At 44.4% G+C, this 27,025-nt stretch overlaps 1 protein-coding gene across 5 annotated transcripts in view; it reads left to right on the forward strand.

The window, feature by feature from the left end:
* elmo1 (engulfment and cell motility 1 (ced-12 homolog, C. elegans)) overlaps nucleotides 1-25,506 on the forward strand; it is a 93,449-nt gene extending 67,943 nt beyond the window's left edge. For all 5 annotated transcript variants that reach the window (XM_078290117.1, XM_071920130.2, XM_071920131.2 and 2 more), the window contains 6 exons: nucleotides 14,995-15,158; nucleotides 18,408-18,520; nucleotides 22,500-22,607; nucleotides 23,052-23,134; nucleotides 24,472-24,549; nucleotides 24,778-25,506. In XM_078290117.1, the coding sequence (XP_078146243.1) occupies nucleotides 14,995-15,158; nucleotides 18,408-18,520; nucleotides 22,500-22,607; nucleotides 23,052-23,134; nucleotides 24,472-24,549; nucleotides 24,778-24,978 (747 nt within the window). In that variant the 3' untranslated portion in view covers nucleotides 24,979-25,506. The remainder of the gene's footprint in view (nucleotides 1-14,994; nucleotides 15,159-18,407; nucleotides 18,521-22,499; nucleotides 22,608-23,051; nucleotides 23,135-24,471; nucleotides 24,550-24,777) is intronic.
* The last annotated feature ends 1,519 nt before the right edge of the window (nucleotides 25,507-27,025 follow it).

Below are 27,025 nucleotides of genomic sequence, written 5' to 3' on the forward strand. Positions count from 1 at the left end.
CATTATCTTACTGTATTAAACACCACACACAGTGACACAAGGTACAAACCGCCCCGTTTCCTCACTGTTACACAGGCATTTGTTTTAGCCCAATCCTCGAAGAGCGCCCTGCTCCTATTTGCTAGCTTTGATCTGGATTTTAAAGGGTGTCTCACATAAGAGCGAGCCATTTCTCACCTCTCTGTTAGCTCTTTGCTCTGCAGGAGCTCTACTCTTAGCAGCCCCATTTGTCATACTATTATTCACATATACATATTGTACGACATGAAGGTGACACTTTAAGTGGGAATAAGTACTAATTCAGCATCTAGCGCCCCCCGTTAATCATTGCCAGGAGTGTGTCCGGGCTAGGTGGAGAGACGGTGAGTGTGCACAAATGAAGTTATACTGGAGTTGCATCATCTTCTGTTATGACGCCGTAAGGTGAGTGATAGAAGACAGTGTGAGGTTTCATCAGCCAAACTGATTGACGCTAGCAGCGGTTAGAACTTTTTGAGGATAACTTGGATGCTTGCTCTCAACTTGGAGGAAAGACATGTATATTGATATGAAAAATGTATTGTTCTTTTGAGACCCAGTAGAGCATTTTTGATCTAAGAGGCTCTGAATGGAGAATCATAACATATTGTACTCAAGTTCAGACGCATAAAAAGCGAGTGATCTTCTGTAGCGGTTGTTGAATACACCTACAGTCGACTGAAGTCTTCACAAAGAGCCATCTGTGTTTTCAAATAAGCCAGTAGCTAAAACCTTTGGCAGTGGCATAACTTCTCAGCTTGAATGTGTTTTGAATTTTGTGAATTCAGAGCAATAACTAGGGAACACTCAGTCTGTGTCTCTTTGTTTACATGAAGGCTCAGCAGAAGCCGTCAGTGGGAACAGAATGTATGTCAACTCGGATGTCTTATTAATGAATTGAAAGTTTGGGTGACTTGGTGATAGCGGATGACACCAGTAATAATTGGCTTTGGAATGACAAGCGCATCTCATGCTTAGCACTAGTTCCGACTACTTGGGGGAGAATTTAACACACACACACACACACACATGCACGCACGCACACACACACCTCTCGAGGCCAGGAATCCTATTATCCAATCTCATCCCTCACATCCGTCCCTAGAAGGCGAGAGTCAGTTTCGATTGAGTCGGGATAGATGAGGCTCCTCTCCCCCATCCTCCTCATGGTACCCTTGGAGCTGAGCGGTCGGAAATTCAGCAGCCAGCAGCAGCTTGTCAATAGTTAGACTATTTGGTCTCAAGGGCTTCCTATGGGCTAAATGCTGCGAGGAGCACAGCGCTTTCAGCCTCTAACGCAAGCCTCAGTTTGTATCAACTTACAAACTGTCAAGACATCAACCCCTCTGATGATATCTGAAGCTGTCATCCTCCACCCCATCATATCCCACACACGCCAAAACATATATCAACAAGAATCTAGGTTGTTTATCTGTAACTGAACCAGTCATTGATATTCTTAGGTTCTGCTCATCCCATGAAACAAAAGCCAAATGCAATTTATCTCAAGAAGTCTAGATGGTAGAGAGGAGGTAGAAGCCCAAAGTAAACCACACTGAAGCTCTGGTATATGTGCGGGCAAACAACATTAATAACAGTAATAATAACAATAAACTTTATTTATATGGCACTTTTTAAAACGGTTACAAACTGCTTTACAGAGTTATTAAAAGAGATGACAAAGGAAAGCAAGGAATAGCAAAAAATGAGCACACAAAAAGTAATTGCAGACCTAAAAACAAATTTAACATAGGGATAGCAGAGGGAATCAAGAATAAAATATAGGCTATATAGCTCGTAAAATAACAAATAAAACGTAGCAAGAGGAATACAATAGGACATATTATACCGAAGCCCCTTCATAAAAGTACGTTTAGAGGAGTGATTTAAAAGAAGATACTGATTTGGCTGTAAGCACTGACTCCCCTGAGTCAGTTATGCAATCCTGCCATACACTGCCGTATGTATCGTATGTTTTTATACATGCGTTGTTTAACCATTTCATCATCATTATTGATGAGTGTGATTCATGTTGTTTACACGTGTGTTGGTATCTCACAATACACAGAATTATGTTTAATGCTCTGAGAAAGACTGATAACCAGCATAACTCGGTCGTTCCAACTGGTTTATGGAACTTTCTAGCGCAATTAGTTGATCCCACCTGTGTTGTAAAAGGCCTCAGTCCAGATATTATCATTATAATTGTCAAAGACTACATATCTGTCATCCTCTCCATATATATTATAGTGGTTATGCTAATATTTCTGCAGTAATACACATTATTAAGATTTAGGTGTATTTAGGTGAATTCTGCCTTGCCATCTGTACATCATGAGAGCCACAATGGGAATAAGTTTCTTACTTTAGTGTAGCATCTGCACTCATTTTATTTATCTTTGTTATGTTTTTTAAGTCATATAATGAAATTGTGTTCTCTCATATGCCTCTCTTTATGTAAGAAAACGTAATAATTGGAGAAATGATTTTCTTACACAAATATAAAAAATGATTCAGCCTGCATCCAGGACACAGGATGTATTCCATTCCCAAACTGGCATGTGTACACCCATGTGCATTTGTCCATATGTGTAAATATGGATGTACAGTATATTGTGCTAACATCCGCATGTAGCCATTAAATTCTTTATGTACATGCGTGTAGAAATCTATCTCCTTTTGGATGTGTGGGTGGGTAATTATCTTTGTCAGGGATAATTCTGAGGGCGCCCACTTCAAAACACAGCCAGTGTTCAGCCTGTTCCCTGTAGCTGCTAGCTTCCAGACACTGTGCTATAAGCTTTTGGAGATGTGGAATACTAAACCACCTTGTCCAGGGTTCATTGATGTTGTGCTGTGGCCTGCGAGTGTGTGTAAGCATGGGGTGCATTTCTAAACCACTGATGGCTCTCTCAGTGGCTGGCTCTTCACAGCTGACTGAGCATCCCCCATCCGCCCCATGCGCACACACACACACACACACACACACACACACACACACACACACACAGGCACTTGCATGAATTTATGCTCATATAAGACACAGGCAGGAAGGCATTACCGAAGCTTAACACTGGCACTTAAGCCTGCACACACACACACACACACACACACACACACACACACACTCCATCCTATAGACATCATACAGTCTGTCTTGCCTGTCAAATGTTTTGAATGGAGTGTTTAGTAAAAGGAGGCATTGAAGAAGAGTGGACATAGAGAACAAGAGTGTATGTATGTGTATGCTGTGTACGTAAAGAGTGTGTATGTGTATAATGGAGGCAGGTCTGATGCTCCCAGGGCACAGCACCGACCGTCAGGCAACCGTTTCCCCTGTTTCCATAGCAACCCCCGTCCAATTACCGCCGCTGCGCTGCACTGCTCTGGCTCCGCTTCGCTAAGATGGAGCCACTTCTCCGCTGCATGTGTGTATGTTTGTGTTCATGTGCGTCAGTGCTTGTGTCTATCAGAAACTGTGTCTTGTACCACTGCCTGCCGTCTCTTCATCCGAACGTCTGTGCTGAGAGCTTCTCCTCCTCCTCCCCTCCAGAAAATAGCCTCCATCTCTCCGCTCAGGCACACACACAGACAACATAAAAAAAGTCCCTCACTGATGTAGCGGCTTGCAGCCACTCACCATACCCCTCCTCCTTCTCCTTCTCCTCCTCTTCTCTCATCCCTCCCTCCCCCTCTGTCTAAACCTCTCTCTCTCTCTCTTCACTCTCCTTCTCCCACACACACACACACATACACACACACACACACACCTACCATGTGATCCGCAAGCCGCAGCCCCATTGGCGGCTCTGATCGTGGCGTGTGTCCAATCAGGGCTTAAGCCCGGAGATCAACATAAGCGGAGCAGAGCAGCCTGGCTGATGCTCTTAGAGTCACAGAGGGAGAAAGAGAGAGGGAGGAAGGGAGATAGAGAGAGAGAGAAAGAGAGAGAGAGAGAGAGAGATAGGGAAAAAGAATAGAAGAGGTAGATAGGAGACTTTGTTAGAGAAGGAGGGAGTTTGCTGTTCTTTTTTAAAAGAGCAGTAAATCCTCTAAAAGAGAGAGTCTAGTAGAAAGACTGAAGGAAGGAGTAGCGAAGAGGAGAGACAAGAGGAGGAGGAAGACGAGCCGTGTTGACAGACGACTCCCCCCCCCCCCCCCCCCCCCACATCGTGGCTAACGCTAAAGCTAACCGTCTACAATCAGCTGCACCGCTCTTCCAAGGAGCCATCTGCTCCCTCCATCCATCCTTCCATCCCTCCCTGTCTCCCGTTGGGCAGTCCAACTCTCCTCTCTGGCAAAAGCACAGGGATTCATCAGTCATTGTGGAGAGCATCACTCGACACTCGCAGCCATGGAGGTGACAATTACATGTAAGTACCAAGAAACTGGCTGAAGTGAGAGAGGGAAGGAAAGAGAGAGAGAGAGAGAGAGACTGGTTTCCAATTAGCATGGATGGATGGAGCGAGGGAAGGTGGTAGTAAAGGAGGGGGAGGAGGGATTGTTTGTGTTGTTGCCTGGCTGCAGAGGAGGAGGGGAGAGTAGGGGAGAGGAGGTGGATGGAGAGAGAGGAAGGAAAAGACAAGAAAAGGCAGGGAGAGAGAGAAGATGGGACAGAGTAGAGTGAAAGAGTAGAAAGAGAGAGAGAGAGAGAGACAGATGGGGCCGTGCAGACTCTGTGAGGCGTAAGCAGGTTAGACTAGGACCCAGATCACAGCCTTCTCATTAAGACACACACACATAGTCACACAAATATAATCTACTAGATTACATTTTCAACCTCTCTCACAAACGCACACACACTATATTCATCTAACACACACACACACACTGGTACAGCTCACACTTCAGGCATTATCTGTATTCCAGTGTACAGTGTGGTGGGGGTTGGGCTTTGTTGTGAATGGGATTACTCCACATCACCAACACCCACCGTTTGTCACCAGAGGAATTCATATCCACTACTACTGCACTCTACTGCTCCACTCGGCTTTGGATGAGCTTCAACCAGTGTTTTGGCCAGAGGGTCCGACACGCCGTTAGATTAAGGCCAATCCCAGACTGAGGAAGAGGAACGTCTATGAAATATTGCCAATGTTATTGAAGTCCAGTTCCTGGTTTCATCTGTGTTGCACAGTACACACCACCATTGCATGTGCTTACTGTCATTTTCTGCCTGGCCTTGTACTGTAAAGCTACGTTTTGACTGTGGTTGGAGATACTGTGCCATAACTGGGAGGTTATGGTACAGTACGGTCAACAGCCATGTGTCCTGTCAAAGTGCCCTTGAGCAAGACGCTGAACTCCAACCTGCTCACTCACTTGAAGTCACTCTGGATAAGCACATCAGCGAAATACCTGAGTTGTAAAACCAAAGGCCTTCTGTTGGTGTTTCATGACATTTCTGCACTGGCCTGGGGTGATGTAGAGTACAGTAGATAATCTGCTTTGTTCAGCCATGTTGAAGAGTGACCTGCCCATGTGGGATTACTCACATGGCAATCCTCAAAAGCTCCAGTGGGACGACGGCTGCCGAGCGACCCTGTCCTCAACCCTCACACACCCCCATCTGCTGCCGGCTGCACCATCACTACACTTGGCTTCTGGCGAATATTTAAGGCCAGCTGATTTGCTATTCAGCGCAGAACGACCATTTCAGTTTAATTTAAGGCTGCGCAGTGCAAATCAATTAGGGATGTTTAATGCAAATCAATGCAAATGATTTCTGGCTCTGTCCTTTATTGAAGTAACAGGACAGTGCTACCACTTTGCCAGAAGGTTAACATGCACGCATACATGATTAATGAAATGGTTGCCGGCGTGTCCAATCAGAAGCGACGTGACTACAATAATGTGAGTGCAGGTGCCTCCGTTATTGGGCGATACTGATGCCAGGAAGCAGCTTGGGGCAGTTAGTCAAAACGCAGCACACGTTGCCATATGCCAACCACTGTGACTACTGCTGTCGTGCTTTGCATGAAACACTACATCTATGACTGGTATCAGACCACAGTAAACCAGCCCCCTCCCCCACTTCTCTCCTCTTCTCTCTCCTCCTCTCCTCTCCTGCAACGAGACCTGCCGTTTCACATTCCACACAGGTTTTATTTACCTCTCCTACTGTCTCCATCTTCCTGCCCTCTATGCCTCTTTCCTTCCCTCTCTCCTTCAATCCCTCATAGCCCCTTCTTTTTATCTGTCTCTCTCTTTCCTTCTCCCGTTGTCATTCTCTCTCAATCTCTCCCATTTTCTCCCTCTCTTTCTCCCATTGTATCTCCCATTCTCTCTCTCTCTCTCTCTCTCCCCACTACCCTCTCTCTCTCTCTCTCCCCCTCTGTGTCGCTTGACCCCCTCCACCTCTTCTTTCTTCCATCCCTATTGTTAAATTCAGACAGGCTATTTATATCTTTCTGCCTGGCTGCCTCACCTCCCACTCCCTTAACAAGGTTTGCTTTATTGTTCTTGCACGTGTGCGTGTGTGTGTATGTGTGTCTATGTAAGGGCTTGTATGTTTTTATGAGTTTGTTTTTGTTTGTATGCTTTGTTCAAGTGTGTGTGTGGAGGAAGGCAAGAGTGTGAATGCTTTACAACTGCACTGTGTGTCTATGCAGGGGCTTGTATGCTGTTTCTTACTCTTTTTGTCTGTTAGCTTTTTTCCCAAGTGTGTGTGTGTGTGTGTTTGTGTGTGTAGCGCTGCACTGCGCAGCCCAAGGGGGCATCTCTGATCTCAGGCAACGCTGGCCCACTCACACTGAGAATGCCAAAGCTGAGCACACTAATCAGACCGGGGAGATCATCAGCCATTAGCATCAAGCCATCAGAGCTGCATGAGCGGAGATGCAGAGCTAACGTTTTGTTTCGTCGCGCGTCTAGATAATGATACTGTTATCGCATCTCAGCAACAGCTCACTGGAAATCAGCAGGGGAAGTAAATGGGATGTATACTCAGGTGGATTAGGGGGGGGGGCATGCCAAGAGGTTATGATGTGTGTGTACATGACTGTTTGTGTAGTAGTAGTCCAAAATATGCATAGGCTTCTGTACAGTAGGAGTGCAGCTGTGACCCAGGCCGGCTCCCCAGTCTTGTTGTTGTATCATGCTGCGGTTGCGCAGAGGAAGGTGGACCAAGGGCAAACACCATGACCCACAGACAGACAAACTGTTGAGTAATGGACATGTTTGTCACAGTCAGTCTCTTTGCCTTACTGCACTGCAATTACTCATTTTGCCTAGCTGGCCCAAATGGGCGCCGTTTACATTTTTATGGAAACTTTGCCTGACTCCACTGTGCCTGACAGGTCAACCCCAGAAAGGTAATAAAACATATTTTTAGACAGCGTTTCTACCCAACTGTGATGCATTGTGGGTACACTCTGAGATACATATAGTCTTTTGATGAGAGTTATTTCATATAATGAAATAATACCCGTTTTGATGTCCTTGAGTAGAGAAAGCATTTTAGTCATCCCAATGGGACAATTATGCAGAAATTCTCATATTTCATGCAACAGCTGCGCAATATTATTACACACTCATTAATATATTGCTGTACACAAGCCAAGGTCAGCGCTTGGCTTTCATCGGCATTTCTTGATAAATTTACAGCAAGTGCCGTTTCCCAGGGGAGTTTGCTCTTAGATCATCCATATGGCCTGCGCTGCGTTTCACATGGAGCTGATTGTTGAGAAAGACCTCCTCTGACAGTTTGTCTGGGCGTGCAGCACTGGCCCTCTAAATATGGCAACAACAGCAGCTAGCAGCAACAGCCAGAGCTACGCCTGCATCACTCATGCGGAAGGAAGAATAGGAATGATGGAGGGAGGTCTCCAGGGAACCAGGCAGGTGTGTTTTGTGTGTCTGTGTGCGTGTGTGTGTGTGCGTGTTCATATTTTGTGTGTGTACATGAGAGAGGGAATAAATGAGCGTATGTAGAAGTGTGTAGCTCGAGTGAGAACATGTGTGTGTACCCCTGTCTTGCCTACAATATGTGCTGCTCCCTGCAGTGCAGAAATGCTGTCAAACTGCTCCCTAAGGCATTCACATACAGAGAGAAATAGACTGCTTTTCACTGCACTATGAAATTATATTTGCACCGTACGACTGTATTTTATTGAAACAGTTGGATACAATGCCTGTCACATCCTTACATCCAAACCATTGGGGTAGATATATAATTTAAATTTTAATGGATGGAGGTAGTGCCTCCACATTCAGTTTCTCCTAACAGAATTGGCAAAAAACCATGACAAAGTTGTCAGGAGAGAGGTGAAGATGAAGAGATGTGAAGTTAAGAGAGTATTGAACGCAAGCTGCTTTCATTGACAAATTGATAACCTGGCCATTTTGCTGCTTTTCCAATGGTAAGTTTGTTCATGCCGCCACCTTTTCACCCTCTATGAAATTGCCCCCTGACTGTCTCTTGCTTGGTATTTTCATACCCTACATTTGGTCACAAAAGCAATCGAAAGTTGCTACCACAAAAAGCTTTGAGGTAGACCAACTAAACTTTGACATTATGGAGCTATGGAGTGTCAAATCCTAGAGATCATGATACACAGGGAACATTTTACAGCAATTTTGACAACAGTTGTGGTCAATATCAATTTGTTACTGTTCCTATTGCACATTATGTGATCCACATTGATTTTGTCCCAATTGACGATCCCCATCCTTGCTTAAGACAATATTAGCCATCTATTTTGGGAAAACGTTGCTCCTGTATCATTGCCAAGTTCCTTAGAAATGTCTTCTCTGTAACCTTCAAATCAGTGACATCCACAACAGTTGACATGCAGAACGTTATGGACTGTTGGGCTAGAAAGGCCTTTTTTGAAGCCGAAGCCAGTGGGGGGAGCATTTGAAGCGCTTCACTGTGTTGTGACCAAAGCAAAGCCGGCGTGTGTGCTCTGTCAGCCTGTCAGACGTGGATCCCTGTTTTGTTGTGCCTCCCCAAAAGTCCTATCACACAGACCGCGGGGGTGACAGAGAGCAAAAGCTGGCACAGTTGGCATTGTTGGCACAGATTAGTGTCACTACCATTTCATGAATAGAAACCAGAAGTAAACAATATCTGGGTGCCTGGTACTAGGGTGAGTACACATGCAAAGGAAGCAGACCAACAAAGGCTCATCCTTTCCTTATGAATACATGGGAAGATTTGATCCAGTCTAGGCTACTCTCTGGGTGGAAGGCCTTTGGAAAGAGAATTGGGATGAACAGACAATGTACAACCTTATATTATTCAACGGGATGGATTGTGTTCAGTGTCATATTAATAATAGTAATTTAACAGTTTTAATAGTGATGTAGCCTTGACAAAGGCAGATTTGCCATTGAAATGTTGGTCTTAATAAATTTGTACATTAGAGGCATGAGACAGCAACCACAGCTTTTTGTTTAAGTTTTCAGTCTCATCAGCTCGCTCTTCACCGGCACACATTTTTGCATTTTTATGCAATGCATTTTTATCGGTTTCTAAATTTAATACAACCCATACCCACCCCCTCTCTCTGTGCTCGGTGATAACAGAGACAGGCAAGCTTTCATGTCCATCTCTGTGGCATTGTTTCATATTTAATGACAGCATGGTCAACTTTGAAGGAGATAATTATTAATTGAACATGGGACGTGGTGGCAGGGAGAGGAAAATAGAATTACCATTTCAATAGCAGCGAAATGGATTCCCTATATTCTCTTCGTCTGCTCCTTATTAAAGAATGGGGCGCTCCCAGAGAAGTGTGAGAGTGAGTGAGTGGCGGGGGGGGGGGCGGCAGAGAGAGAGAGAGAGAGACTATGAAGGAGTGCGGCAGAGGAGTCAGCGTGGCCAACTCCTCATTACGTGCACTAGACGGCTCATGGGACACCAGGGTTTAATTACTTTTGCCGACACTTTGTCTGCTGTCTGTTGCCTATAGCTTCCCTTCAAAAGAGCTGCAGGAGAGAGTGATGGCCACCGTCTGAGAAAGAGGAGGGAGTCTGACAGCGAGGGAAGAGTGAAAGATTGAAAGAAAGAGTGACAAGATAGAACGGATAAATCTTGGATCAACACCTCTGATGGTTGTTTCAGGGCAAGGGAAAGGACAAGCAGAAGGTGAATTAATCTGTGCTAAGATCATCTTTGTTTGACAGCTAACGCCAGTACGAAGTCAGCTTTCATCCCTGTCCTATAGGATACACTGGGAAGGGTACGTAATGTGGCTGGGATGGTGCTCCTTCATTGAAGCAACATGAAACCAGTATGACTCCTCTTCATCAGCATTAAAGAGTAGAAATGCTCAGGAAAAAGCTGAGTCTAAATTTACCCACGGCGCTAACTCATCCTGCAAATTTGTATTCCGTGTTGACGTCATCTCACCTCTACCAAGGTGCTCTCTGAGCAATCAGTGGATGAAAAAAAAAATAGATAAAGATAAAATATTCATAATGACTCCCTGTTGTGAAGGGACCATGTGTTCGTATTAAATGTGATGAATATTCGCAGTGTTAATTAGCATGAGTGCAGCCGCATGGGCCAACAGAATTGTTTTCCTGCCGGAGACACGGCTGCAAACAAGGCATATTAATGAACGTTCCCCAGGGAGGGCGCTGCTGAAATATCAAGGGCTCTGTGGTAGCTGGTCTCTGGAGTCTTCACAAGGATCTGGAAGGAAGCTACAGATGAGAGCGGGACTCACCTTAAATAGCCGAGCACATCTGAATGATATAAAATTCAATACTAGCTAGAGATAAATAAAGGCCAGCAGATGTCTTGCTGTTTAGAATTTTTTAGAAGCCTGTTTTTGGTTTGGGTTTGCCTACTGTGTGCAATTTGCCAAGCCTTTGTGCTGCAGTCTGATTATATTTAGTGTAAATGATGAATAAACTTAACTAAAGCTTGTGATTTTCACCAGTGATCTGAGGCTATTAAAGCTCATTCTTTGTTGTATTATAATATAATTTGCTTTTGTTTTTAGATAATTTATTGAGGAGTGTTGATAGTTTCAGCCCTGCTGTGTTGTGCAGGAAAAAAATGAGAATGGTTAGCCTACTGTTACTAGACACAGTGACAGGCCATTTGTAATCTTAATGGGAAAATTAACTTGAGACTTAATTATTAGTGCCTGCGTGTGTGTGTGTGTGTGTGTGTGTGTGTGTGTGTTGGAACTCTACTGTTAGGTGGACACCTGTTTCTCTCCATGATGATATGGCACAGATATTACAGAGAGGCAGAGAGAGGGACAGAATACAGACAAAAGGCTAACACCAGGCCGGAGTCGACATGAATATATTCCCAGCTGCAGCTGAGGGAGCAATGGCCCGCTATCTTAATGGATGGATGGGGAAATGGAGGGATGGGGAAATGGAGGGATGGGGAAATGGAGGGATGGGGAAATGGAGGGATGGGGAAATGGAGGGATGGGTGTGTTCCTATCTGTAAAAACTGGCTAATACAAGCCTAAAGCTCAGTTCAGAGTCTCTGTACCAAGATGGTACACACTCACCTAGAACCAGTCATGACCAGCAGAACTTGAAACTTGATGACTTTGGTGAACCCTTGAGTCCCTTTGTGGTAGAGTTTTACATCACTGTCGCCCACCACCCCTCCACACACACACATACACACAAATATGTACTGTATACAGAATGATGGAACAGGACTAAACTTGTGTAAGGATGCTAGTTATTTTTCCCATAGCACAAGACCTGTTCATCAGGGGCTAAATTCAGGTCAGTCAGTCAAACGGCTCTCGCTCAGCTCATACTGAGTGAAGCTCGCTCGCCCGCTGTTACGGTCTTGCCAAGCAAAAGGAATTTTTGCCAGCGAATGCTTTGGTTAAAATTACACTGAGCTAGTGAAGCAGTTTTGCCTAACAGATGTGGGATTTATTAAGTTTGGGCAATGCTAACGAAACATTTTGGCTAACAGGCTGCTATGTTATGATACTGAAAGACAGCTAACCTACTGGAGCTTAGCAGTATAGAAGAGTGGACTTGTTCTTCTTGACAATACATTGGTGAATGATGTGGTTAACCTCATTATTCCAGGACTGTAGTAACTTCAACTACTGCAACAGTTGATGAACACCTAGCTAGGTGCTGTGGGACTGCACAGCATCTGGACTTGTCTGTGTATTTGTTTCCATATGAAGTGTGAAGTAATGAGTAACTCAAAGTGAATCCTCTTTTTGCTTTGGTTGAGGCTCTGTCCTTTGTGCCGTAAGTCAATCCTGCACAGTTTGTGGGAAATTGTACCTGGGGACACAAAATAAACATAGAAATCAACAGAAAGAATAAACCAATTTTCACAGCCATTACACTATCCTATCAAAATTAATTAGGGATATATTGGGTAAATATTCTACATATAGGGGCTTCTGTTTTGGGCTGTTTTGTTGCTGATGCTCTGAATGAACCTCAATAGCAGTCAGATTTGGATCACACTAGAGAACAGCTCATGTGGCAGTGATGTGATCCTGGGTATGAGCTCAATCAGTGAAGTGTATCACTGACACTACAAGGGTCATGCAGGTTCAAAACCTGCTGTTGCTACTTCTTAAAATACATCCACTGATGAATCCAGTGGCCAAATCTGGTGTATAATAGCATGTGCTGTACTAGGTAACTGCAGAGCTCAGGTGTAGCGTTGGCACAGGTGGTGCCACAGGTGTAGCATTCCTAACAGTGGTGCCAAAAGGCATTCACATGCTTGCTGCTCCAAATAACTCCTGACAGCACTGTTTTCTATTGTGTTTTCCCCCTTTATCGCATGTGTTTATTTTCCAAGGTCAATTTGTTGCCAGTTTTTTAGGCAATACACTGTGATTACTGCCTCTGAACATATTTACATCCCAAAAGCTAATCCCCGGATTAAATTGTGTAATCAGTTGGAAAATGACTGCGTTTCTTTTTTTTCATTTTTCATTCTGTTTTTGTGGTGGGAGCTGACTATTACCTCTAGGGTTTATCGGATCTAGAATTAGAAATGGGTTAATTCCTTTTTGTGGCGCTCTCACCGTGTGGCGCCAACTTCCCAAATAGGGAGTTTGAGACCAGGCCACTTCTTTACATGTTTTATCACGGCGAAAGCGAGAGGATTATCCTTGATCGCCTGAGTGTCGTCTGAGTTTTTCTGTTTTTTGGCGCAGGGTTGAGGTTTAGGCTTTTCTATATTTCATTTTCAGCGACTCAGCCCATCTATTTTTAATGCTCTCTCCCCCTGGCTCCGTCTGACTAGTGAGAGTCCAGTTTAAGCTCCAGAGGTTAGCGAGTTGATGAGTAATCGCCTCGCAGTAAACACAAACAGCAAGAACAGTATTACATAAGACTATGTTTGTTATCTTAGCTCACTGGGTTTTGGTGAGGTTGTTAAGGTTATGTTGAGCAGGGTTACAGTTTAGATGAAACAGAATGATAGGGAAGAGGAGCAGAGACCAATTACAAGGAATTTCCATACACATCTACACTTACTTTTATCCTGAACATACACTCGCACGCACACACACACACACACCATCCATACCCAAAGCCTTATCGTCTGTCATGAGTTGACATACTGTGGAGAAGTGTGTTTGCAGCTCTAGAGGTTGGCGATAATTGTTTGTCCGCAAGCATTTGATCACCAAGGCAAGTAGAGAATAGACAAAATACAATACAACAAAATCGAAGAGAACTGAAGAGAAGACAATCTATTTCTTTCTGTCACCTCAGTTTGAACAGTGGATCTGATTCAATGAATCAGCATCTGTGGGCCCAGAGGCGGCTGCTAACAAGGCTGATCCATAATCAGGGCTGCTTGTCACTTCTGCGCTATCTTCACTAACTGGAAGAGCACGGCTCGACTTGGGTAGAAAAATGTTTTGAAGCCACCCTCTGTTTTGAGGGGAAAGCACTTTTGCAGGGTTATGTTGCATTGTGTTTGAATAATTTCAGCATGTTTGGAATGATTTTTACTCTCAGCCAAGCCCCTTGCGTATAGTTTGAATGATATCTTTTCACAAAAACGAGTCTGTCTCTGACTTGTGTGAGTGTTCGAATTCTAATTATGCAAAGCGCAGATAAATTCTCGGAGTACAAGGCAGATGAACGCCGCAGCGTCTAGACTGACAGGTCCTTTGTTGATGTGCAGCATCGAGGGTCTACCCTGCAGGCTCTCATTTCCTCTCCACGCCAAAACACACAGGGGTGCAGGGCTGATTGGCAGAAAAAACTAACAATGACCACTCTGTTGGTTTTATCTCCAATTAATATGGATCTAATCTGAGGAGAGCGAATCAAAGGAGCCAGGACTGTAAGATGATAATGGGATGGAAGTGGCTGTCGTTGAAGATTTCAGCTCGGCACTGTGTTTGGGCCTTCGGGCTAATTCTGTTTTCTGGAGGCTCAAGTGTTTTGTATTGGAGGCGTGTGGGATGGAAGAGGACGTTTGTATTAGGGAGGGAATCAGTGTTTTATCCACTGTGTTAAGGAGCAAATTAGTGCTGTCATAAAGTAGCTCAAACTGGGGTTTAAACCCATCATAAAGAGTTTGTATGCTGGTGAGTGAGGCTTTGTTTGGGTACTGGTTTTGGTCATGTCATGCTTCTACAGCCACAGTCAAACTAATAGGCCCAGCTGGGGTATTATGGGCGAGTTCTCTAAATGCTCTCCGCTGATGCATGATACTGGGCCTAACAGTTGACTAGCTACTGTTGAATTATTCCCCTTTGCTCTTTTCCTCTTAAGGCTGAATGCACTAGACTGGATTACAGGCTCCGGCTCTGAAAAAATGCACATCATTAATCTTGTCAGGGGTGGAACCGAACTTTATACGCTTCCCTGACCTCATCGAATAGGGAAGGGGTTGGTTTTGACCTGACTCCTTCTTGTAAGCCACTCTGTCTTTTGGCCGACATAATCACACACACACACACACACACACACACCTAGTCTCTGCATCCTCTATGGCTCCTGCGTCCGTGCTGATGTCATCCCCTCCTCCTCTGCCCCTCTGTTCTGTAGGTAATGCAGGTGGTGAGGGAGCAGATCATGCGAGCGCTGACTCTCAAGCCTAATTCGCTGGACCAGTTTAAGAGTCGCCTGCAGAACCTGAGCTACACTGAGATCCTGAAGATACGCCAGTCCGAAAGGATGAACCAGGAAGACTTCCAGTCCCGCCCCATCCTGTGAGTCGACCAATCAGTGATCAGTAGGATGGTATCACCCGTGCTAGGCAGAAACACGGTGTAAATTCCAGGGATGCACACAAAGGGTTTTTAGTGGTTGCCTGATCTTGCCTGGCTTCTTGAGCCAACTGAAGTGTCCCACAAAGAGCTTGTTGGGCAGTCTAGATGGGGCTAAGAATACGCTGAATTCAATTTGAATAATTGCAACTAATATTTTATTTATGAATAGGTCTGACAGTTTTGTTCCCAGGAAAGGCCACGAGAAAATGTAAGACATTTTCTGTGGAGTAGGGCATAGCAAATTTCACACTCCATTTTCTCCATGACTCTGTCACTGCTCACCACAGGAAGACGTTTAGTGATATTCATATAGTTAATAATAATTCCCCCTCTCCTCATCTACCTCAACAAGTATACAACCAAAAACAGGAGAGAAAAAAATCACATCTGCCAAAACAAAAAAAGAATTAATTCAGTCATTAATAAGCTCTTAATTGCTTCTCTTTATTACTTGTTCTCTTTTTCCATTTGTCAAACAAATGCCAGCTATTGGCATAAAGCAGGGTGCACCTGCGCTTTCATTTTGTGATTGAAAATCTGCATTAAAATCAAATTTTCTGCAAATGGCATTCCCAGTGAATAGTCCATTAACGACCCTCCAGCTCATTAAGCTTGGAGAGCCAGTCTCTAATAGATCATTCATTGACTGATCATGGATACAGGCCCTGTAATGGAGAATGTTGTTTTGTCCTGCCTTAATTTTAATGGAGTAGCCAGCACTATTGAAAAATCGCTTCACTGGGAGAGCCTGTCCCTTTGAACGGCAATCAATGCTAAGCCAAGAGCTTATTGAATCGATATTGGAAGAGTAGAGATCAAACTTTAGCAACAAATTAATGCTAGTGGAGAAAGCAAAGTAAGCAAAGTAAAGCAAAAGCAAAGAAAGTAAGGAAAAATCCACCTTAACACACTTTAACACTTAGAAGTCCTGGAAGAGGGACAACAATTTACAACCACTGGTTTCAGTATTTTGAGAAATTATTTTTCTAATGTATAAACATTCATTCAAATTTCAATGCTTGTTTCCCAAAGGAACTAAGTGGCATAAGAAAAATATTCTCTCAAATACTGAAAAAAAAGTGGTTGTAAATGTTTTTTCCTCTTCCAGTAAACACAAATATATTAATTAGGGTTTTATTGGTTTGCTTTACAAGTTATTGTCGGTGGAATCATGAATATCCACAGAATATCCAACATAAAGCTAACTTTACTCCGGTCACATACAACCCACAGCTGAATGCAACAAGCTCACGGCCCTTCACTGGGGGTTGTCCAAAGGCATTCTGGGAAATGTAGGAAATCACAACTGAAGTGGAAGTAGAAGAGGCAGGTTGAGGGCAAGTGTATGTACTGTAACAGTGTAGGAGAATCAGAGGGTGGAATCTTCCTTCAATCAAATTGGTTATTACTGTTAAACATTTAGGAGAGAGAACGTCCGAATGCAGAGTTAAAGTAGTACTGCACAGTTTGATACTATTAGTTATTGTTGTGACTGACTTTGGACATTTAGAGATGCAGTTGTTCAGCTGATGTTGATCCTTTTACATTTCAGATTAAAGCAGTGTCTCCTGTAGAATGTCTACATTCAAGGCACAACTTTATTTAGTTTTGGTTCCTGTCAGCAAATTTTGCCATAATTAGAAAAATGTGGATTCTGCAATGTGTGTGGGAAATGTTGTATTTGCATAGTTGCTTACACCAAAAGATTTCAGTTTATATAAACAGGATATTATCAAAAATTAATACAGCAGGTCTACTCAGAACTGCTGAGGAAACATTTATGAGAAAATGTTAATACACAGTTTAACTTTAATGCAGTCTCCAGAAAATTAGAATGGGAAGTGGCTAAGCTTAATTCATTATTGATTCCCAATTCCACTTGTTCTTGTGTAATATTTCACTAATATGTGTACTGCCAGTACCTGCTCATTTCCACAAAGCTGTAAATGGATTTTGGTGCCAATTTCACATCTGAGTGCCCCACTTCTTTCCACTCCATCATATAATGGGAACACTTGATACTAACCAAAGAGTGCTTCCCTCGCTGAGGTCTGCCAGCACAAGATCTCAGCCCTTTAACTCAACTGTCTGTGATTTTTCACAGTCGCTGGAAAGAATCAGTTCCAGTGAAATTATTTTCTGAGATGACAGAGCAGCCAAGCCATCTAAAACTGACGGACGAAAACAAGCTCACCCATGTCTAGCTCGGTCAGACCAATAGTACATGAAGCTGTAAAGTCCAGCTATCATCATCAATCCCTGCTAGTGAATCTGGATGATGAGCCTCGCCCCCCCAACTAGCTGTCCTCTTAAACGTGTCAGACTGAACGCCCAACCACAGATCAGTGTGATGCATGGAGTCCACTGATGAGGCAAACAGGGAGACAGGAAGAGGGAGAAGGAAGAGAACAAAAGAAAAGGATGTGATCAGGAACACAAATAGGGTGGAAATACGACAAGAAAATGGTAATCTCTCATTAGAAATGAATAGCCATTGTGTGTCTCCTGACAAATCCTGACAAAACCTGCAAAATCACATTTCTGAAAGAATAAAAAGGGAAATTAGGAGGGAAACAGGTAGAAAGGGAGAGGAAGGACTTTCATCCATGAAGGAAAATAAAGGATAGAGAGAAGCACTACTAGGGGAGTTATTATACATAATTAATCCGGACTAGGGCTGTGTGCTTAGCATTCATGTGCAACACAGACGCACATACATGTACATGCATGCAGAAATGGCGGAGATCCAAGCAGGAACCGGAGCAGCACAGATTTTCACTAATGAGACTTTTGGGGAGCTACATGATGTTTGTGTGAGTGTGTGTGTGTACTTGCATGCGTGTGTGTGCATGAAAGCATATCTGTGTGTTTGGCATGCGTGTGTTCGCAGCCCATCTACCGCGCTCCCTCCTGACAGTCATAATCCGGGGGATTTTGTCAGTCAGATGAATATTTCATGCTGACAGCAGACGTGGTGAATTGTAATAGAATTCACTTCCAAGTCTTAGAGCATCTGCTAGTCCACTGCTGCCTGCTTGCAGCACCAGATGGGTGTGGTTTACAGAGCTCGGATAATTCTCCTGAACCAAGAATGTGCGTGTGTGAGTGTTTATTTGTTTTCTGCTTTTCTCAATGGTGTGTGTGTGTGTGTGTGTGTGTGTGTGTGTGTCCCTGTACTGTGGTATACAGGGAGCTGAGGGAGAAGATCCAGCCAGAGATCATGGAGTTGATCAAACAGCAGAGGCTCAACAGGCTGTGTGAGGGAACCTGCTTCAGGAAGATCAGTAGCCGCAGGAGGCAAGGTGAGACACACACACACACACACACACACACACACACACACACACATATACATACAAGCATGCAAGCACCAAAGGTTATCCCGCCTCCATCCATAGCACATAACCACATGTGCTTTGAAATGCACAGCTCCCTCCACTGTGTCCATGAGGGACCCTCCTTCTCTCTCCTTCCTTCTGTCCCTCTCTCTCTCTCTTCTTCCCTCCTCTCTGCACCATCCCTCCCTCCCTCTGTTCCCTTTGTTTAGTGAGAGTCCCACTGGTATCTCAGAAGATCGTTGAAGCCACAGACTGCTGTGAATCCACACTGTCTTAATGGCTCCCACCGATTCCTCTGGCTCTCTCAGCCTTTGTGGTTTGGGGCATTTAATGACATACTGCCACTCCTAGTTGAACACATGCAGACACACACTACTTCTCTCTTTCTCTCTCTCTCTTGTATACATACGCATAGAGATGCACAAACAACTCTCCTCCCTCTTGCCCCTACACTCACAGATAAAAGGCATTCAAAGAAATGCAATGATAGAGAAAGGCGAAAGAGGTATAAACGCGCATGCATATACACCGTCATCAAGATAAATGCCAGAAATTCAATAGAAGCCTTTGAGAAAGGTATGAATTGAAAAAATGACAAAAGAGCAGACTTCAGTAACCTCAGGACCTACAGCATATGGAGAGTGTGGTGAAAGTAACAAACCAGTGTATTATCTGTTGAGGGGCTCTTGTTGTTTTGTGTTTAAGCGTCCGTCAAAGGCTGGAACTTTTAGAGGAAGATGAGATGCTCATGCTTCAGGTGAAGGGCAGTTAAGGACTTCTGATTTGTTTGTGCAAAGCAAAAGTTTCACCTGCACACACCACCACCTATAGACACACACACACATAGAGTATACATTCATCCTACATACTGAGCATTCACACCCACTCAGACTCGCTCCTACACTCCCTTGACTTAATTTAGCGTAAGTGGAGAGAGTATTCCTTCTCAGTGATTCACTGGAGGGGAGAGGAGGAGAGGGATAGAGGGAGAAAACTCAGCAGCCACTTCAGATCGGAGCGTATGGGAATCATCCAGCCTAATATCGTGTTTCACACTTGCTGCCACAAGAGAGAGAGGGAGGAGGAGTGAGAGAGAGAGAGAGGAGTAGCAGTGGTAGCGTTTAGCCTGTATAATGCGCTGCTCTTCACAGTCAAAGAGGATTTAATCTGCCTGAGACCTGATCCCTTCACTCTTCTGTCCTCCCTCTTGCACTTTCCGTCACCCCTCTCTGTCATTTTTCTCTCTGTCTACACATACAAATACATAGAGAAATAAAAAAAAACACAATGATTCATTGTAGGAGTGCTAACAGAAATGATATTGCATTACTGTCATCAGTGCCCCACAGAAACCCAGTATCTGCAATAAGTCAACTTAAATTGAGGAAAAACGGGTTGATTTTCCCTATTGACACCGATGTGTTTTGACAGTTTACAGCGCATTATCGCTGATTTGTCTTGGCAGCTGTCATCTAGACATTGTCAGCTCTGGATTCCGAAAATGGAAAAATTGAAAAGAAAAGCAGAGACGGAGGAAATGGATGCAAGTTGCGAGGTTTCTGCAGGACAGGCGTGCAGGTGGAAAGCATCGCCCAAATTGAATATCTGATTGTCTTCGCTGCTTGTGGTCGGCTGATTTATGCTTGTCTGGCTTTTATGCAGCGGCATGCTGTGAATGGAGTCTCATATTACCATATTATGGTTATTACTTTGGAGGTAGTAGAATGCTTGTCAAAGGAATTGAGAACACATGCACATACATGCACGCACCCACACACATAGTAAACATCAATACAAAGAGGCATTAGCCATTCAGAAGCGGTAGTATGCAGACCCCCACACACACGCTGTATATAACCCAGCACATGAGCCCCACAGGATTTAATTCAGCACTCTAGCCTGTAGGATTACACTGGCTATAATCTGCAGCAACAGCACACAGTCTGTAGGCGAGTCGTCCGCCTTCTCCGAGCTGGCTGTCTTCGCCTCGGAGGACACATGAAGGAGTCATTCTCAAGGGCGTCCCGCGTCTCCACAACACTCTTGTAACTCCTTCCCTATCTGTCACTCCTCTCGCATCCCACCTCTTTTTTTTGGGTTCTTCCGTATCGCTCTCCTTGTGCATGTGTGTATATGTGTACTATTTCCCACCGTCATATGCCTGTCCCTTCTATTTTTCCTCTCACTTCTATGTCTCTCCCTCGCTCCCCCCTCTCTCTATCTCCCATTCATCTCTCTTCTTCCACCCCTCCATCCATATCTGTCTACCCTTCCCTCCCTCTCCTCTCTCTCTATCTTTCCTTCGCCTCTCAGCTGAGAGTTATTTTTCAGCCTTTGTTCTCGGGGCGGTACTTATATCCATGCGTTAACAATGTGAAGAGCACTTTGCCTTAGAGACCTGAGGCAATGCTAGCTCTGAACAGGGATAAAAGGAGTCCCATAGCTCATTGTGTTCTGCACTCGGACCCCTAGTTTGATTCAGTACTGGGAGGTCAGAAGAAATGGGATGTTAAATGAGAGGATGTGTCTCCTGCACATGCAGTGGAGAATGTTAGGATATGACCTTGGAAATATAAATAATAAATCAAAACATTGTTCTCGTCTTTTGCACAATCCTCAAATTCACAGATATATTAGCTCTCCATCTACTGTTATGTGTCTTCGCCTTTCATCCATCCTCCCTCCCTCAGCATCTTATCCGGCTATTTCAAAGTCCTTCAGCATGGCGGGACTCCTTTCAAATCAAATTCCTACATCAAATATTAATTTAGCTGCTCTTCAATGGAGATGACTCTTCTTTCTGCCTGCCAGTCTGCCCATTAGAGGGGGACGTTTCTTGCTAAAAGCCTAGACTGGTGGTGTTTTGAAGACAGAGTACCTGTACACGCAAAGTCTTTTAAGTGCAGTGTACTAGCAGGTAACAGCACCTGGAGCACAGGCAAATATGAATTGTGTACCTGCTGCACTAATGCAAAAGCAAACAAACACAGAAATGTCTGTTGAATCTTATAGTTCGTCCATATTCTGGCTGTTGAATCAATTTTAGACAGTTGTGGTTTTAAGTGTAAATTCGATACAAGAGTGAAACTAATGAAATCCAAGAGAAGGAATACAGATGGCAGCGTCTTTCAGACAAAAGGAAAACACATATGCGCTTGTGTACACACACACACACACACACACACACGCACACCAGTCAGGCTGTCAGTTAAGCTGAGCTGTAGTTGATACCATCCTCTCCCTGAGCCCCCTCTCCTCACAGCCGCCACACACGTCTCTACCCGCTCCCCATGGACTAGAGTCACTCTGCACCAGCCTGCCGCTGCCAACTGTCTATTTTCAGCAATTAGGATTTGGACTGTGCCACCCATGCGTGCGCCAGCCAGACCTCCCCAGTCTGTGCCCGCTCTTTGCCAGCTCAGCTCAGTGCCCACCTTGGCATGGCACCACTAAAGAACACCAGGCTCACCGCTGAGAGCGTGGTGCCCGATGCTCTGCAGACACAGCTGCCAGTCGCAGGCCTCCGCTGCTGGAGGCTCACTCATGCCATCAGCAAAGAGACAAACGCACCCAACAGGATCAGCAGTAATGCTTTCATAAGGCAGCAGTGGTGCCCTTTTGTTGATCTTTACTTGAAAGTCTTTGTTTTTGCTTTTGAATTATCATAAAATGATTGATAATGGTCTAGAAACTTTGTGTTTGCTGTCTATCAAAATGTCTTCCTCATGCAGAACATCATAGCCATCTGTGGATGTTCCTCATTGCTGATTTTTTCATCACAGACTTTTTGCCATGCTAATTTTCTCTCCTGTACATGACTCATGTAATCCCATATGATGTCATATGCCAGCTACTGATGCATTTCATAACTTCTCTAAATCTGTCTCCATCTCTCTACCCTTCTCCTCCCCTCTCTCTCCCTTTCTCCCTTTTCTCCTTCCAGATAAGTTTTGGTATTGTCGTCTGTCTCCTAATCATAAAGTCCTGCACTATGGGGATCTGGAGGAGAGCCCTCAGGGCGAGGTGCCCCATGATTCTCTACAGGACAAACGTGAGTAACCAGTGAAATGAGATTTGTTATTGGGATTGCTAGGTTTTTCCCAGTAGTGCCACAGTATTTATTTTCATTGTGCTTATTGTGCCTTGTAGCTCACTATATTGTCCACATTTATTTCCTCCCAGTCTACCATCCCCATCCCTGCTGAAGCATTACTACCCATATACATGGCCCCAAAACGTTGCCTTATGGGAGGTGACAAGCGATTCTTGACTGTGATATAACAGCAGTTGGCTTTAAGTCAACGTCAACACGGGTTTCAGTTGCGATGCATGCACAGTGACAGATCTAGGGAGGATTTTAACGTTTAATCACTCCAAATGAACCAGCAACCCATCTGGGGTGACACAGTTGTCAAGGAGATGTTGTTGTTGTTGTGGCTGTTGTTGTTGTTGTTGTTGTTGTTGTTGTTAACAGAGTTCCTCCGTCCTTCCACAGTGCCTGTGGCTGATATCAAAGCTGTTGTCACCGGCAAAGACTGTCCTCACATGAAGGAGAAAGGAGCCCTGAAGCAAAACAAGGTGTGTGTGTGTGTGTGTGTGTGTGTGTGTGTGTGTATGTGTGTGTGTGCGCACGCGTGTGTGTACACGTGCATGCGTGTAGGTGGGTGTGTTGGGAGAGAGAAAGTGTTTGTGTGAGAGTTACATAACATGACGTCAGTTACATAATTTGGCTTTGGGAAATAACACAATAACTTGCATCTCAGCGCTTGGGGCTTAGCACAGAGAGATGTATCCATCAGCACAATTGCTTCGAATAAAATCGCAGAATAGCCCTTTAGCTGCCAACACGACATCACACAAGAGCCCTCAAAAACGTGTTGACCACTTTTCTTCCTTGTTTAAATGTCGAGCGACGCATTGCCACGCTCTCTGTGGCACCTTAACCGGGATGAAAGAGCCATCTCGTCTGTGTCTGTGTACACATCAGCCCTTCCTCTCCCGCACTTTGCCTCTCAAAACCCTCGCCCCCCACCCACGGGACTGATATATTGGATCTTGGATAAATAGCCTTCAAGACAAAGGAGCTCGCCTCCTCCTTGGTTTGTCTCCTTTATTACCTTGTCGATAAGCACGGGGCTGGAGGAATGGCCTGAGGGGGGTCTGTGGGCTGTCTACCAGGCCGGTCCTATGGGCTTGTGAATGAGAACACAAGCACATTTCATTACTCACTGTTACAAGGCCAGCCAAAGTCACCTCTGCAGGGTTTAGAGCAGACCGGGCATGTGTGCCATTTGCGAGACACGGAGACAGAGGGGGGGGCGGGGGATTGACTTGAATTTTGCGATATATGCATGACTCTCCAATAAGATGTCTTGTATTCTTCAGTTCCTTTGTAGTCAATAGCCCTCAAAAGTATTGCCCACATGTTCCTCAGGGTTTTTTTTCCTAGAGTAACCCACAGTGGATTTTCTAGGTATTCTCCCCATTTCTTATCATATCGTATCGTATCCCCAATACCCCAGGCATTTTCCCTTATCTTGTATCTCAAGGCATCCCCAGGTATTTCTCTCTCAGATTGGCGCACCCTTCCCCAGTGAGCTGATGAAAGTGACTAACGGAGGGCAGGAGATGCAAGGAGGGGAGGGAGATTGCACTGGTTTGGTAGCTTTGTTGTGTAAATCTCACCTGTTTTTCCTTTCTTTTGTTTTTCCTGCCCCCTTTCTTTCTTCTACCTCTCCCTCTCACCTCCTCCACTCTGTCACCATCTGCATCTCTTTCTTTCCCCTGCGCTCTCTGAACCCCATTTTCTCACTCCTCCTCTTCTCTTTCCCTGTTTCTCCTTTTTCTGCATCTCTCTCCCCCCCCCTCTCTCTCTCTCTCTCTCTCTCTCTCTCTCTCTCTCTCTCTCTCTCCAGGAGGTGTTAGAGCTGGCCTTCTCTGTCCTCTACGAGTCTGACGAGTATTTAAACTTTATTGCTCCTGACAAGCATGAGGTAAGCACACAGTATCTGGCCCTGCGGTCGCTGACAATGTCAGACAGAATGAACACACATAACAGCCGGGAGAGAAAGGGTTTCCATTATTGTACATGATAAAGGAAGCTGTATGTTGGGATGTTATCACTGCAGTGTATCTAAGTGTGTTAGATTGATCTCTCTCTCTCTCTCTCTCTCTCTCTCTCTCTCTCTCTCTCTCTCTCTCTCTCTCTCTCTCTCTCTCAGTACTGTGTGTGGACAGATGGTCTGAACGCCCTGCTGGGTAAGGAGATGACCAGCGACTACACCAAATCTGACATGGAAACCCTCATCTCCATGGAGATGAAGCTCCGCCTCTTGGATCTAGAGAACATCCAGATTCCTGAGGCTCCGCCCCCGATTCCCAAAGAACCTAGCAACTATGACTTTGTTTACGACTGTAACTAAGCAACCAACCCACAAACCCAAACCTACCCACCACCTACTGTACTCACTGGACCAATTCCCTTTCTTAAATACTGGAACATAATGAGTAATGAATAAACCCGTATTGTAAGATGAACTGTGATTGGAAGGAAAGGATCTATTGAACTATTTTCCTCTTGCTTCTTGCTAGATCTCCTTTTTAAGAGAGAAAACGGTGCATATTAATAGGCTCGCTGCACTTGAGGGACCCGGGTCGATGCGGCTTTGACGCAGTACTTTGCCGAGTCATCACGTTGCCATGGAGAGAGAAACCTGGAAGTATTCGTTTGGCCTGTCGGTGGTCGTCCTGCGTCTTCTTCCTCGCTCTCGTTCTGTGTCTGATGTTGCCAACTCAATACTCGCTCACGTCTTGACTGAAGCACCCGCTGTCATTTTGCTTGAAGATTGTTGTAGAAAAATTCTATTCGATTCAGCTTTCTGGTTGTCTTATTTTTTGTTTGTTTTTTTATGTTTATTTTATTATTTTTCCTCAGGCTGTTTTGGGAAGGAGGGGGGGAGGGAGGGGCCAGGGATCAGGATGGGGTGATTCGCTAGTGGCTGTGTAGTTTTGGGAGCAGGGAGGGACGGGGTTGCCATTTTGCGGTTTGTCATCAACTCTCCAACAGTATTTCTTGTCACATTCCCACTTATTTGCGGCAGCTATGTGTCTCCCCAGAGGATGGAAGGAAGGTTCAAGTGAATCTTAAGAAAAAAAGTTCAAGTAGGCCTGTGTACTTCTTGAAAATTGTCCCGTATTTCCGCTCTGTCCGTGCTTCACATATACTGAAGACTGTTACAATAAGTGAGTTAATCTTGAAAACCCAGGCACTGTAATACAGTAACATGCCTCTCTTTTAAATATTCTAATGTTAATATTATTACCCCACTCCTGCGTACAGCATATTGTACACACATATACACTGGCTTTGCCAAAAACACAACTGTAAAAACACCACCATTGCTAAACACACACACACACACACACACACACACACACACTTCTCTCTCCCTCATTGGATTCTCTCGTTGTATTGACTGCTGTACACAACATTCCGAAGCAATATTTGAGCTTTTTTTTTGTTTATCATTTGTAAGATGGGCATAATTTAGTGATTTAAAATTGTGAAACTGCCAAGTAGTCGGTATTATAAAGAGGATGTTAGTGTTTTGGTCAAGGGAAGTTGTCTTTTTTGTGTTCAGGACTATATGGCCACAAAATTGAAGGTTTATGTATTTTTTTAATTTAAAACAGATCATGGTTGTTATTTCTAGTATGATTTATATATTTTCTCCTTCCTATTTAATACCTTCAGATGTTTCTCTTTAGGTTTTTTCAAAGCCCCTCAAACTGCTGTTTACATTAAAGATTTAAGGACCGTACCACTTTTTGCTGTTTCTCTCTTGTATCATTACTACATGCACTTTAAGGACCATACCAGTATTTTGGACATCCAGGTCCAAGTTGAATCTTGAGCTAAAACCTCAGACCAGGGCCGGATTAACCAACCACAGGGCCCCTGGGCACACATGTCCTATTGGGCCCCCCACCTCTCGGTACGCACAAACAATACAAACGTAAACCTTTTACAGGTTCAAAGTCATCTGAAACTCAGATTTAGCTATTACAAACTGCCATTCCTTCTATCTAGAGCTCACTATTCAATTTGAGAGTGATAACATTTGTCCAACCCCAAGGCAAGCTTTGGTTCCTAGTTTTAGGTGGTGGGGCTTCCCTTTGTTTACATTTGGATTGCAGGTTGTGGTTTAAGGAGGCGAGGTGATAGGTGGTGAGAATGAAGGACCAAAAAAAACTGTTTTATTGAAAGGTTTGACTGTCTGTACCTAGACCCCCTGCCCCACCAGTATATAATTAGTGCTCTGCATCTTAGCTGGATGATACTCACTAAATGCACTGCTCATAAAGAAAAAGGAGACTTACAGGGAATTCTTCACACAAATATTGCAATTATATCCTATCAGACATTGTTGGAAAAAATTGACTACTTGGGCAGCTTAACTCTATTCATAT

The sequence above is a fragment of the Centroberyx gerrardi genome, chromosome 19 (genome assembly GCF_048128805.1).
Source record: "Centroberyx gerrardi isolate f3 chromosome 19, fCenGer3.hap1.cur.20231027, whole genome shotgun sequence".
Taxonomy (NCBI): Eukaryota; Metazoa; Chordata; class Actinopteri; order Beryciformes; family Berycidae; genus Centroberyx; species Centroberyx gerrardi.